Consider the following 15,233-nt stretch of genomic DNA (forward strand, 5'->3'; position numbering starts at 1 on the left):
TCACAAGGTCACAGGCCAAGGCCATAGCAGAACCCCTGGGGAAGTTGGCTGAAACTGACTAGGGAGAAAGTATGTCTCTCTGAGAATGGTGACATAGAGGCTAAGCTCAGGAATCTGTCAGACCTCAAGAGCCCAGAGTCTGAGTCTACAGTGCTGTGTATGTGTGTCTTGTGTGTGACTCTTGGGGCTTTTATAGCTGGAAGATGAGCTGGCAGCCATGCAGAAGAAACTAAAAGGGACAGAGGATGAGCTGGACAAATATTCTGAAGCTCTGAAGGATGCCCAGGAGAAGCTGGAGCTGGCAGAGAAGAAAGCAGCTGATGTGAGTATGAAAGAAACAGGGAGGTGGGTTTAATCTACACACATAGATCTTCGTGTTAATGACTAAATTCTAAATACACTTGGACATATACACACTTGTGGATTCACACAACATAGATACCCACATACAATTTTGCATATGCTGGCATACCCTTGCAATGGTATATACATGCTGGCATACCCTTGTAATGGTATATACGTCCTTTCTTCAAGATGTGTAAATATCTCATGTTTCTTACCCCTGATCTGGGAATTTAATTATCTTTCCCAAGAACTGGACAAAGGGAGGGGACTCCAAGTCCAGACTGCTATCACTTATCCCACCTCCTCCCCCATGCCACATTCTTAGCTTTTGTGTCCAAGGATTGGCACGTAGATATGTGTATTAATAGGGGAACTCTCATCTCTCAACTGCCCAGCAAAGCCAGCTCAGATTTCACAATTGGACAAAGGAGGTCACAATGACCCTGGCCCTATATGGGTTTATTTATCTTGGCCAGTGTGAGCATCTGCCCTTACACCACAGCATGCCATAGAAAGCATTGCCTATAGAGGGAGTTCCTGTCGTGGCACAGGGGAAACGAATCTGACTAGAAACCGTGAGGTTTTGGGTTCGATCCCTGGCCTCACTCAGTGGGTTAAGGATCCAGTGTTGCCATGAGCTGTGGTGTAGGTCGCAGACAAGGCTCAGATCCTGCATTGCTGTGACTGTTGCATAGGCCGGCAGCTATAGCTCCAATTAGACCCCTAGCTTGGGAACCTCCATGTACCATGGGTGCAGCCCTTAAAAAAAAAAAAAAAAAAAAAAAGCATTGCCTATAGAGCAGCAGAGAGAATCCTAGAATGATAGACCATAATAGAAATAAGGACTCTTAGGGTGTAAAGATGTCACCACCGTATCTTAATCTGTTACCTTGGCTAAATCACTTAGCTTCTCTAGGTCTGAATTTTCCCATTTGGAAATAAAATAAATTTTCTTTTCCACTTCATGTTATCTTATAACCACCTACTTTCCTTCATCTTCAACCTTGACGTTTACCACAAAGATAAATTAGAGACTACACAGAAAAGACTTTTGGAAGAAAAGTAACATAGGAATCTTAACAGCAATAAAAGAATGTCCCAGTATTGATGGCAATACAGTCAAATCTCAGTATTGAGTTAATAGGAAAATAGGAGCATGTGTTTTTATAAAATCACATTTGGTTTTGAACAACAGCTAGAGAGATGTTTTTGGATCCTCACATTCAGCCTCTTTGCTATTAGGTTTCTGATCTCCTCTTTGGCTTTCTGCCACTTTTAATGGCCTGGGGAGGTGGGTGTGGGTTGTTGAATACCTCATGCCAGAGGTCAGAGACACCAAAGCACATCATATACACTATACATGTTCCTAGTTTCCAAAAGTTTAGGCCACTGTAAACTATTAATTCTCCCTTCTTGGAAAAACTGCAAACAACACTGGTTACTCCTAGGACTTCAGGCAAGCGCTTGATGGTCTGCTGGAGCTGCCTCACCTGAGTTCTAGGTATGAATGGATAGAGCTTTCTGGTTATTTTATTTTATTTTATTTTATTGTCTTTTTTTAGGGCCACATCAGAGGCATGTAGAAGTTTCCAGGCTAGGGGTTGAATCAGAGTTCCAGCTGCCGGCCTACACCACAGCCACCAGCAATGCAGGATCCAAGGTGCATCAGCAGTCTACACTGTAGCTCTTGGCAACGCCCAATCCTTTAACCCACTAAGTGAGAGGCCAGGGATTGAACCTACATCCTCATAGTTACTAGCTGGGTTTTTAACCTGCCAAGCCACAAGAGGAGCTCCAGGCTCTCTGGGGCTAATAAATGAGCATGGGGGTAAGTTTTCACAAACTGGCACAATGTCAGGTTAATAACAATGTTGTGAAATGTTGAGTAACAGCTCTCTGGGAAAGTTTTTAGGCCGAAATATCTAGTGTGTGAGCTTGAGGAGGTGTTTCCAGGAGCCATGAAAAGAACAAACAAGTCTAACTCGAGGCCTTTGGGGAGAAAGAGTGACACAGAGGTTCTAGACAATACAGCAGTATCACTGGTAAAGGAATTTGCTGGGGATGAATTCTGTCTGTCCTTACGCACACCTACATACATGTTAGTCCCAACATAGATAGAGTCTACTCAGCATAGTCATTTGAAAGAAACTTCTCTCTTTCCCTCTCTTTTCGGCCAAGACCATGGCATACGGAAGTTCCTGGGCAGGGATCAAACCTGAGCCACAGCAGTAACAACACTAGATCCTTAACCCCTTGAACCACAAGGGAACTCCAGTCCAGGTTAAGATGGAAACAGGAAGAAAGTTTCCTTTTCTCAAAGGTGGGTTCAGCAAACTACCACCTGTGGGGTAAATCCTACCACAGCCTGGTTTTTTTTGTTGTTGTTGTTGTTCGTTTTTGTCTTTTTGCCTTTTCTAGGGCCAGTCCCACGGCATATGGAGGTTCCCAAGCTAGGGGTCAAATCGGAGCTGTAGCCACTGGCCTACGCCACAGCCACAGCAATTTGGGATCCGAGCCACGTCTGCAACCTACACCACAGCTCACGGCAACGCCAGATCCTTCACCCACTGAGCAAGGCCAGGGATCGAACCTGAACCTCATGGTTCCCAGTGGGATTCGTTAACCACTGCTCCACGATGGGAACTCCCACCAACATTTTTTTTTTTTTTGTACAAAATTGTATTGGAACATTGCCTTCCCCATTCATTTACATATTGTCTACTGGCTTTCTCTCTACAAGGGAATGGTAGCCAAACCCTATGGGCCGCAAAAACAGAAATATTTACTAACTGGCCTTTTACAGAAAATGTTTGCTGACTCCAACCTCAAAGGGTCAAAGAAGGAAAGCGAGGGGTTTATAGACCTGGGGAAAGTGCTATATAGGGAGGCAACAGCTTTAAATTAGAGAGCAGGGTCAGGGTCTTAGCAACCTAATATATGCGTCTTTGAGGGGAAGATGCTCTGCCCGATAAGAAGGGAGTTCACTGCTCAGCTTCTGCCCTTGAGATGAATAAACAAGTAAACAGAGCATCTTACTTTGATGTAGATGTAAGAGGACAAAAGGAGGAGGGAGTCAATAACTGCTTGTTTACCCGGGGAGTTCTGGTTATCTGAGAAGTCTTTTTGGAAAGTGTAGGATTTACTAGGAATCCTTGAACAAAGAAAGGGCAAGGGTGTGGCAAGGTCAGTCCAAACTTCACTTCTTTCCTCCCTGAGTTCATCTAAGTTCTTTTTGTTTGTTTTTTAATTGTGGAAAAATATACATAGCACAAAATTTGCCATTTTAACCATGTTTAAGCGTACAGGCAGTGGCAGTAAGCACATTCACACTGTTGTGCAACTATGTCTAAGGTACTTTTAATCTGAGATGAAATCAGAAGGTGTTGAAGGTAAAACAAGGGGAAAGAGGAGTTCAGCAGTGAGGACATGAGTCATAACACTCTTTTTCAGTTTTATTTTTTAATTTTTACTTTTTTGTCTTTATTTATTTATTTTTAGGGCCCCCCTCACAGCATATGCAAGTTCCTAGGCTAGAGATCAAATGGGAGCTGTAGCTGCTGGCCTATGCCACAGCCACAGCAATGCAGGGTCTGAGCCGCGGTCTGCAACTGACACCACAGCTCCTGGCAACACGGGATCCTTTTTAACCCAGTGAGCAAGGCCATGGATCTAACCCGTGTCCTCACAGATACCAGTTGGGTTCATTACCGCTGAGCCATGACGGGAACTCCAACGCCCTTTTTTAAGGACAAGAGGTGGAAGGGATGGGGAGAAGAGGGACAGGATGGACAGATACACCTGTTGATGTATTGTTGGTCACTAGGAAAACAATAGCCCTGGGCCCCTTGCTGCCCATCCATCATGCTTTTAAAGGCCATTAGGAGTCAATCCACCTGTTTCCCTGGATCAAGAGAAGATTATCTGTTCAAATCTACCAGCCTCAGGAATGCAGTGGTGCTCTCAACACTCCTTTGGTTTGTCTAAAATGAGGTCTTCTGCTTTTTCACTAGGGCAAAGGGTGGGTGAGTGGGATGGAATAGTGGCCGCTGCTGATCAGTATGGAGAATGACCAAGTTTCATTTTTGTTTCCACAGTCCTTCTCATCAGATTTCTCCAAAGAGAGTTTTCGAAAAATTCTTAGGCCATCAGGGCAGAGTTTACTGAGGCTTTAAACACTGCTCTTTCTTTCCAATTCCTGGGAGAGGAAATCAAAATGTACAGGTTACTCTGTCAAGCAAATTACTTGTTGTCTGAGTTGTTTCTGTTTCCTCTGGATAGTCTCAATGTTCAGTATTTCTAAATGGAGCTAGGAAGATAGAGCTGCTGGTGGGAGTAACTTCAGAACCAGGCAGCACCTGCCTTGCCTATCAGTCCTTTGAGGGTTAGGATTCTTCATTTTATTTATTTATCTATTTTTGCTTTTTAGGGCCGCACCCATGGCATAAGAAGTTCCCAGGCTGGGGGCTGAATTGGAGCTACAGTTGCTGACCTATAACACAGCCGCAGCAACATGGGATCTGAGCCACATCTGTGACCTACACTATAGGTCACCGCAACACCCGCTCCTCAACCCACTGAGTGAGGCCAGGGATCAAACCTGCATCCTCATGGATACCAGTCGGATTCATTTCCACTGCACCACAACGGGAACTCCAGGATTCTTAATTTTAGATCCTGTTCTACACTCTAATTCTCTAGAGGAAAAGAGAGCTGCACCACAGGAGAGATTTATTACTATTACTTACTGAGAAGGTGGGAGGAATACAAAGAAACAAGTGGGAAGAAAAAAATTCTAAAGTCTCTTTACTTCTGTGCTTCTAAAAATCCTACAGAAGCAGTTTCTAATTCATAAATGATGCCTTGGAGGACCTGGAAGCAGAAGTGGCAGTGAAATTGGTGAAAGTTATGACACAGAACGGAGGTTGGGTTCCACAGGACTATAGTTTTTCAAGTAGTCACATCTTGCTGTTGCACAAAGGATCTGGTAACAGTAGTCCCTAACAGAGGATACTTTCCTAATAAAATGGGGCATAAAATACCTTCCCCACCTACAAAAGGAATTGTAAAGTGATGATTAATTACCAGGTCCTGAATCATTCAAGGTCTGGAGAATCCGGCCAGTTGGTAAATCACTGGTGTCTAGTGACTCTCAAAAGTAACAGGGAAAAAGACCAGTACTTTATGCTTTAACTTTTGCTTTTCAGGGCTGCACCTGTGGCATATGGAAGTTCCCAGGATAGGGGTCCAATCAGAGCTATAGCTGCCAGCCTTCGCCAGAGGCGCAACAGCACCCAGTCCCTGCCGTGTCTGTGACAGCAAGGCAGATCACTTAACCCACTGAGCGAGGCCAGGGATAGAACTCGCATCCTCACGGATACTAGTCGGATTAAGGATCCGACTAGGAGCCATGAGGAAAACTTAACACCTGTATTTTAAATAGAACACTTATGTTCAAAACTGATGCCAAACAGATGGAGTCCCCCTTGTGGCGCAGTGGTTAACGAATCCGACTAGGAACCATGAGGTTGTGGGTTCAGTCCCTGACCTTGCTCAGTGGGTTAAGGATCCAGCGTTGCCGAGAGCTGTGGTGTAGGTTGCAGACGCGGCTCGGATCCAGCGTTGCTGTGGTTCTGGCGTAGGCCGGCGGCTATAGCTCCGATTCGACCCCTAGCCTCGGAACCTCCATATGCTGTGAGACCGGCCCTAGAAAAGGCAAAAAGACAAAAACAAAAAACAAAACAAAAAAAAAACTTGATGCCAAATAGATAGCGTTGTCAACCTGCCCATCTCTTCATCCCCCATTAATCCCCTTCATCGACTTTTAGGAAATGGGAAAGAACCTACCTGAGCAGCCTTTGAAAGGAGACTGGATATCTGGGCTCTTTTGAAGATGAGGCACAGAAAGACCAGGTTTTTTCTTAGTACCTGTTTGGAAGCCTTTATGGGGTATATGGTGGAGAGGTACACAGGGTGCCCTAGCGGGTAAGTGGTGGTGGATCAGCTGGGTAAGTAGTGGCCGATCAGCTCTGGGGAAGTGAGGGGTCAACTGCGAGTGTGTAAGGGGCCTCACAGGCCAACCATTGTGGACAGCCAGCCCCGCGGCTGGAGAGGTTTAATCACCACGCGCCTTCCGGTTACCATGGTAGCCCTCCCTCTTTCCAACCCCGCCCCCCTTTGCCTGCTGGAGGAAAATGCTGGGAGCGGTCGCCCCGGGCGACTGAGCGGTCCCGCCCTTCGCTCCCCGCGGCTGGTCTCCCTCCAGTGGACAGCCTTCCCGCCTGCCTGGCGGTGGGAGGGCGCGGCGGTGGTGGCGTCACGTCCGGGCGGGTGGGCGAGTTCCGGTATTTCAGGGCGGAGCAGGCGGAAGTAGGGGTGAGAAGCGGCTGCAGCGCCGAGCGGAGGAGGCAGGAACCCGATTGCGAGCAGGAGCTGGGTGGGCACCATGGCTGGAATCACCACCATCGAGGCGGTGAAGCGCAAGATCCAGGTTCTGCAGCAGCAGGCCGATGATGCAGAGGAGAGGGCCGAGCGCCTCCAGCGGGAAGTGGAGGGGGAAAGGCGGGCCCGGGAACAGGTACGGAGAGGGCGAGGCGAGTGAGGGAATGGCAGGCGCTGGAGCAGATGGGACCCCGAACTAGGTCCCATATTTGCGAACGAGCACGGTCCTTAGAGGGCCAGCATACTTGGTGATGAAGTTGGAGCCCGGAGGTTGGGTGGGGCTCAGCTTCTTTGGACATCTAGCGGGTGAGGGGGGAACGGGGTGCTCGAGCGAACAGGCGTGACCTTTGAAGGAATTGAGCCTCGCGGGCCTGAGGAGTGGTTTTCCTCCTTTCTCCCAGCTCATTCATTCAGTCGCTCTGAGCCGGGCGCGGCCGGGGGAGGGGCTCAAGCGGCCTCTCCCTCCCCCACTTCCCCGTCGAGGGCGGGGGGGATTTTGCTCTCGTTGGGGTTTCCGGCCTCAAGGGTGAGAGTAGGTGGCTGCCTCTCCAGTCTGGGAGGGGCAGAGCCGAATTTAAGGTGAAAGGGTGGGGGTTGAGGGTGGGACCCGCCGGAAAGCCCCCAGCCTAGCCTGCTGGTAGCTTTTCCGCTCCCTCCTCCTGCTCAGGAAATGAGGCAGCAGTCGGCCGAGAGGAAGCGCGGTGCCCTCCCTGGAGGAGGTTGAGGCCACAGCACCGCCTCCCATCCTCCGGCCTGGGGCCCTTTCCTCTTACGGGGAGCCCTTGCAACTGCTGAACCCATTCTCTCTGTCGACGTGAAGAGGGAGGGGAGGAGATGGTACTTCACTCCTTCTGTTAGTGCAAATGTAGGTATCAACAAAAACTTGCCTAGCTTCCACGATGACCTGGAAGGCAGGAACTTATGCCAGATTCAGGCGTTTATTGCTGAAGTGTGAAGAGTGCTAGCTGACCAGGTTAAGAACACTTCGTCCAAGCAGAGCTGATAAGCGAGTGTATGTTGCAGAGAATCTGATGGGGTGCCAATTTCTGTCAAGGTTTCTAGTTCGCGTGGTTGATGGAGTCAAGATACCGAGTTCCAAATAATGAATTCCCGGGGGTCTCTAGTGATGTTACTCTGCTCCTTTCCCAATTATCCACTACAGTGTTTTGTTTTGTTTAAGTTCAGTAAATATTTGTTCTACTGAAAGATGGAACATAAAATGTTAATGAGCCGAGGGGTGATTCTTGAAACCACTTTCTGTTTAGAAGGGCGATTTGTTATAGTAGGCTATGAGCTTTTCAGGGTCTAGGGTGCAGTCTAGTAGGTGGAGCTGATATCTTGAGTTGAGGCTTTGGTTTTGGAGGATCTTGAGGCTGGAGAGGAAAGTAACAGTTGCTAAAATTTGAAGACCTAATGAAAGACCTCTTGTGGTGTATTGGTATTCCTGGTTCTTCCCGTTGGTAAGTTGTTGTTTGTTTTTTACTTTTTGGCTGCTTCTCTGGGGAGTGGCTGAGAATTAATGCTTTGGGGGAAAGAGGGGAGGCAGCTGCCTTCCAGGTTAATACTTAAGATTGTTAGAATATTCATTGCTTCATATAACTGGGCTTGGAAATGCTGGGATCTTGTCTTCCTCAGTCACCCACTTGTCAGTGGATTTTTCCTCCCAGTTTTGTCCACAGCTTCTGATTATCAACTCAAGTGAAGATGAACTGGCTGGGTGACTCTTTATGACAGCTGACACTTTCTCATCTCCTTTGTTCTAAAGACCAGATCCTGGTAAAAGGGAAGACGGAATGGCCTGAAGGAACTAGCCATGTTTTGAGCTCCAGAGTCTTAGGGTCAACACTTAAGCATGCACATCTTAGGACTAGTTCTAGGGTAGATGATGCCCCCTCCCCTCCCCAAGCCCTCAGGATTTGATTTTCCAGCTAGGATGTTCTCAGCCACTCTGTCTAGGATTTGGTCATTTTCTTTGCAGGAAAATTTAGCCCCCCCCCGGTGATTCTAGCCAAGTGAGCAGCCTCAGATGTTTCTTAAGCTTCTTCTCCCTTACTCAGAACCTGCCACATTTGTTTATCGAGCTTAGTGAGGTCTAGTGAGGAAGTCCTCAGATGGGGAAGTAGGGTGGTAGTTAAATATTTATGAAACCAGTTAGTATCTTCTCCCCCAGCTTGAGGGAGCCTAATCTTTTGACTTTCTGCTCTAGTGAACTTTGAATTCCTCCTGAGGGGACACCTGTGGGAAGGGAGGGGGTTGCTTGAACTACCTGTTATCCTCTTAGGGCATTTTGGAATGTGGGTTTTACTGGCTCCTCCTTCCTGGAGCTGGAAGCTCAGCACTCCCTGATGCTATCACGTGCTCTTAGTGGAATTGTCACTTAATTGCTTTTCTCATTGCTTTGTGTGAACATCCAGCCCTTTTGGGGAAGCTGGGTGAGTCCAAAGCAGAGACCAAGTTGTTCTGGAATCCACAACTCTTTCCTGCTTTTGGCCTGGAGATTGACCTTTTATAATGTAGCACCTTGTAAAATCCACTTTCAATTTTGAATCTCCCTGTTGTCTTTTTTGTTAAACTGAAGAAAACTGCAACATGTTTAATGTAGTAGCTTGCCTTATCTGGAGTGGGGGTAGTAAAAATACACATGCCATAAAATTTACCACTTTGTTTTAAAGTGTAGGGTTCACCTTCTCTGCTTTTAATACCTGTCTTGTAACTTCCCTTGGTATTTCTTTTTCTGGTCTAAAAGATTTAGGAATACTATGGAGGGAGTGAGTGGGCTTTGTGAACAGCAGTTTCGATTGTGGCCTTATTCACAGATTCCTGGTCTGCAGGGGTGGGTGGGTGGTGGTGGTGGTGGTTAGAATGTCTGACTATTGTGTGGCTCTCTCCCATCCGTGGGGTCTGGTGGAATAAGCAACTGGCTTTATCACCTGTCTTTGGTTTAGATTTGTTTTCCTGCTGATTTCCTTTCTCTTGCCTTCATACTGGAGCACCTACTCATAGGGGAGAGGCAAATAGCCCTTTGCTCTGAGTGCCTCCGCTCAGACTCCACCTTTGTTTACTCTGGGACAGATAGCTCTGCTCCCTTCCAACTTGCCTCCCCCTGGACGAAATTTAAAGTGCCCAAGGACACAGTATCTGTCTAGATACATTTGTGAACACAATAAACCAGAGCAGTCCTTTACTCATAAGGCTTAAGCCTAACTTTTCCATTACTCTTTTCCTTTGAATTTCATCTGTGGCCTTTGTCTAAAAAGAGAAACCCCAGAGTGGCAGAATGCCAGATCTAGGCTAATCCCCTTCTGTCCTTGGCCCTGATGTACCTTTCAGCAGCAGTGCCCTGTTGGTTTTCTTGCCTTGATGGGTATGGTGTGCTCAGGGAGTCCCTTCAGAGTGGAAGATGGTAGAAAATCGTTTCATAGCTGAAGCTATTGTCAGCCATCTTCTGAAGTGACCTGAGCTGCTGCTGTGTTCCCTCACTCACCCTGGGATCTTTGCTTCTTGGGCAGCAGAGAAATCCTATTATTGCCTGAAGGAAAGACCTCAGTGTACCTCCAAGCTGGACAGAGGTGGGCGGGCTGAAAGATCAAAACCACATCTAAGGCATGCCAAACCTGGGATGATAGAACAGCGTAAAGTTAATGTTTCCCAGGGCCGTGTCTCCCATTCTCATTTGCAGAAGTTGGTCCCACTCAGTCTCTGGGTACAGCGTGATTGACCTGAAGGGGATAGGCATTGTACAGAGAGGTCCTGGCTGGAAGAAGTCAATAGGTGTCTTCCCTTGTTCCTTGAAACATTTAACAGATCTTGATTCTGCAAGCTTTTTGTTTCATTGTAAAGAGAACTGATCCTCTGTGGGAGGAGAAAAAAGGGAACAGTGACTGCCGTCCCCTGTTCCCCACCCTCCCCACAGGGTCTCCTGAGGCTTTTGCTGGAACTCCCATCCTGGATTCTGTTTTTGATGAGGCTCGTTCAATATATACATGCTCTAGTTAGGGCACCAAGATGTGTTTTCTCCTCCTCCCTTTTCAGCCTTGCGAAGAATTCTATTGTAAATGCTGATTTGTGGGAGAAACTGCCCGAGCCAGCTTGTTGTCATGGAAACTGTACACCCCCGCCCCCATAGCCTGTTATCTTCTACTTCATTTGGGTAACTACTGGTGAGCTGGGTGGGGTCTTAGATTTCATGAGCTCCCTTCAAATCTGGGCCCATTCTGTTTTTTTTTTTTTTTTTTTTTTTGGTTCTAGGCTTCTGAAGAGGGGTGGGGTAAATCATTGTACTGGCAGTGTTTTATAGTTCTTGCCTGATAGCCAGACTGCTCATAATCTTGGCCTTTTTGAGCTTGTGAGGCGAAATATGTGTTCTCCTGTAGGGTACATCTTTTTTCTGAGACAGGACCAGAGAATCCTTGTCCCCGCCCATGATATTTTAAGTGGAGATACAAATCGTTTCTTAGTAATTTCAGCATATGCAGACATCCGGATTTTCCTGTAAGGCAGTGGTTACATAGCCCCAGCGCCTGCAATCCCTTCAATCTCCCATGTTTGTCTTTGGAGACTTTTGGGCTGTATCCCTTCTCTTAGGGGCTGGTGGCCCAGATTGTTTCTATAGCTACCCCCACCCCTGACTGCCAGGAGGAAATCAGGGTAATAGAATTCAGGCACAATCTGGGCTGTAGAAGAGAGATCATGTTTACCAAGCACTTGGATAAGCATCTGAACTGGGTAGCATGCAGGGCAGATTAAATTCTTGTACGGTTGTGGCCACCAGTAAAGGTATGGGGAGGGGACAGGCAGTCATAGGAGGGAGGCTTTTCTACAGTAGAAGTCATGCACATGCAGCTGCCTCCTTTCTTCCTTTCTTACTCCATTGCCAAGAAGGAGGCATGGAATTCCTTGGATGCCAGCCTGTGCTTTATTGTGGAGTGGAGGCCAGGGAGAGCATTGTCCTCAGCTGGATTGGAGGATGAGGCTAAGGGGATGACTAGAGGAATAGAAAAGAGTCACAATTCAGAAATTTAGAAGAATGATGGTGGGCATGGAGGAAACATTCTCTTCTGTCCCCAGTTGTTTTTTTTTCAATGGCTGCACCCGAGGCATATGGAAGTTCTTGGGCCAGGAATCCGAGCCACAGTTGCGGCAACGCCAGATCCTTTCATCCACTGTACTGCGTTAGGGATTGAATCCGCACCTCTGCTGCATTTGGATTCTTAACCCCCTGGACCACAGCGGGAACTCTGCCCCCAGTTTTTTGGGCAGTATCATCAAATCATTTCAGTAGCGCCTAAACCCAGAAGCAACTTCTTGTCAAGTTTAAAAAGGTGGGAGGTGGGGGGCAAGATGAAAGAATGGGAGGGAGCTATCCAATGTTCCATCCTTCTCCTTTCTGGTCTGGAAGGTTGTTCTGGAAAACATTATTCTCTTGGCTAGTCATCCTCCTGGTGTGTTAGGATAAGGTGATCAGAGGGCTAACAACTTGAGCAAATCAGCAAATAGGTAATCCCAGATTCCTTGCTTTTCTATTTCCCCCCCCCCTTTTTTTTTTTTTTTTTTTTTTTTTTTGTCTTTTTTCCTTTTCTAGGGCAACTCCTGAGGCATATGGAGGTTCCCAGGCTAGGGGTCTAATCAGAGCTGTAGCCGCTGGCCTACACAACAACTCACGGCAACGCCGGATCCTTTAGCCCACCGAGCAAGGTCAGGGACTGAACCCACAACCTCATGGTTCCTAGTCGGATTCGTTAACTCCTATTTTTCCATTTTATGGGACACATAAGAAAGCTGTTGCAGAGTGGGACACACCTCTAAACCAGAGCTCAGGCAGAAGGACCCCTCCCTTCACTGGCTACCTTTTCTGCTACTCGCATGTACAGGAATTTGAACTGAGTCCAGAAAGGGGGTGGTACTAACTGACACTGGGCTGGGCAAGGAACTGAGTTTTAAAACACTCTTCCTGTGGTACATATGGGAGTTCATTGATGGGAAAGGGAGGAAAATACATATAATAATACAGAGTATATAGTCATGTCTGCTAGATCTTACGTGCATCTGAATTAAGACAGATCTACCGTTCAAGACCCTGACTTCCTCCTGGTGGTAGTTAACCCCAATCTTAGTGTCGTCATTCAACTTCTTTTCACCATGCCTCTGCTTCCTTTTCCCATTCTTTCATTTAAACACAGGCTGAGGCTGAGGTGGCCTCCTTGAACCGTAGGATCCAGCTGGTTGAAGAGGAGCTGGACCGCGCTCAAGAGCGCCTGGCCACTGCCCTGCAAAAGCTGGAGGAAGCTGAGAAAGCTGCTGATGAGAGCGAGAGGTGTGTAGAGGGGCCTGATAGTGTAGCTTTCGAGAGAAGTTCATAATGGCTCTGATCAAGATTTCCTTATGCACCTGTTTATTTATTTATTTATTTTGCTTTTTAGGGCCACACCTGAGGCATATGGAGATTCCCAGGCTAAGAGTCATATTGGAGCTGTAGGTGCCAGCCTGCCCCACAGCCACATGGAATCCGAGCCACGTCTACAATCTACACCACAACTCATGGCAACGCGGGATCCCTGACACACTGAGCAAGGCCAGGGATCGAACCAGAATCCTCTAAGATACTAGTCAGATTTGTTTCTGCTAAGCCACAACGGGAATCCTACACCTGTTTTTTAAACCAATAACTTGTCTTTACTGGGTCTTCTTTCCTTCCGTTTTTTTTTTTTTTTTTTTTTTTTAATGGAAGTTTCCAGGCTAGGGGTCAAATTGGAGACTCCAGCCACCGGCCTACATCACAGCAATGCCATGCCCCATCTGCGACCTATGGGCGTGGCTTGTGGCAACGCTGCATCCTTAACCCACTGAGTGAGGCCAGGAACTTAACCCGCATCCTCACGGATACTAGTTGGGTTCCACAATGGGAACTCCCATGACTCTTGTATAATTGCTGTTTCTCTATAAATTGACCTAATGATCCTTAAATGGGGTCACCAGGGTAGCCTCCACTTAGTACCCAGAGTGGTTCTCAAAGTGAGGTCCCAGACCAGCAGCACCTGGGAACTTGGTAGAAACTCAAATCCTCAGCAGCCCCTAAACCCTAATTTATGAATCAGACTTTCAAAGTGGAGCTCAGCAATCAGTCTTTTTAAATAAGCTCTGAACCCTGGCTGCACTATTAGAATCATGGGAGTGCACGGTGGGACTCTTTGGGGATTTTACATCAGGGGGCGTTCCTATCATGGCTCAGTGGCAACTAACTGGACTAGTATCCATGAGAATCCCTGGCCTCACTCAGTGGTTAAGGATCAGGCGTTGCTGTGAGCAATGGTTTAGGTCGCAGACGAGGCTCGGATCTGGGGTTGCTGTGGCTGTGGCGCAGGCCAGAGGCTATAGCTCCAATTTGACCCCTAGCCTGGAGACCTCCTCATGCCGTGGGTGTGGCCCTAAGAAAGCAAAAACAAGCAAAAAACCCATCAGAATGCCTGGATCCCACCGCAGATTAATTAGAGCCCATCAATGTTTTTAAAGCTCCTCCAGTAATTGTAATGTATGACTGGGGTTGAGAACCACAGCCCTTGAACCAACTCATGTTTGTTTAAAATAGCCAATTGGCTCCTTGCGGTCTGTGAGTTAAAAGAAAACAAAGGTGCATGGTGACCTGCACGGGATCAAACTAGTAAGTCTTCCAGAATTAAAAATTCCCTGTTGGGAGCACATTAACACAGTGCAGCTGTGAAAACGAATAAGATAGCTAGCTATATGTATTCTGTTATATAGTGTCCACATTTATAGGGAGGGAGGAAAGCAAGTTGCAGAACAGCATAATATGATTCCTTTGCGGTGTGGGGAAATGGAGGTGAGATTTGGGGCATAAAAAACCATTTCTGGGATGGATTTTTGCTTTATGCCTTTAGACACTGCACTTACATTTTTAAATAAGTGGGTATTGTAAGAGAAAATTAAAAAATTAAACCGAGGTGAGGGAGGTGCTGTGGGGAGTCTGAGTGGCAAGCAGGGAGGAATGGGCTTTAAAAGGTGCACTTCTGGGCCCCCTGGAGCTGAGCTGAGGACAGACTCCCCAGAATGTCAGTGCCACATTTGTCCGTATTGTTTCTGGCAGAGGTATGAAGGTCATTGAAAACCGAGCCTTAAAAGATGAGGAAAAAATGGAACTCCAGGAAATCCAACTCAAAGAAGCTAAGCACATTGCAGAAGAGGCAGATAGGAAGTATGAAGAGGTAAGGCACTTTTAGCTTGTCTCTCTCTCCAGTGACATCGGGCTTCTGAAAAGAATCATGGGAGGAAAATGGCCCCTCTTTGGCTCCACTGAGCTGTACCTGGGTCTCTCCTGTAGGTGGCTCGTAAGTTGGTGATTATTGAGGGAGACTTGGAACGCACAGAGGAGCGAGCTGAGCTGGCAGAGTCGTGAGTATCCTGCTCCCCAAATCTTGCAGTACCATTCTTTCTGT

General features: G+C 47.2%; 1 protein-coding gene across 19 annotated transcripts in view; it reads left to right on the plus strand.

Annotated features, from left to right (window-relative positions):
* The window catches only part of TPM3 (tropomyosin 3), a 30,581-nt gene that overhangs the window by 617 nt on the left and 14,731 nt on the right, over positions 1-15,233 (plus strand). For 9 of the 19 annotated variants that reach the window (NM_001315625.2, XM_005663360.4, XM_085020918.1 and 6 more), the window contains exons 2-5: positions 197-322; positions 12,963-13,096; positions 14,885-15,002; positions 15,119-15,189. In NM_001315625.2, the coding sequence (NP_001302554.2) occupies positions 197-322; positions 12,963-13,096; positions 14,885-15,002; positions 15,119-15,189 (449 nt within the window). 19 annotated transcript variants of the gene reach the window in all.

This window comes from Sus scrofa, chromosome 4 (genome assembly GCF_054392235.1).
Source record: "Sus scrofa isolate SSC_HxYL_T2T_F1_AM1 chromosome 4, Sscrofa_HxYL_maternal_Yorkshire_Landrace_v2.0, whole genome shotgun sequence".
Classification (NCBI taxonomy): Eukaryota; Metazoa; Chordata; class Mammalia; order Artiodactyla; family Suidae; genus Sus; species Sus scrofa.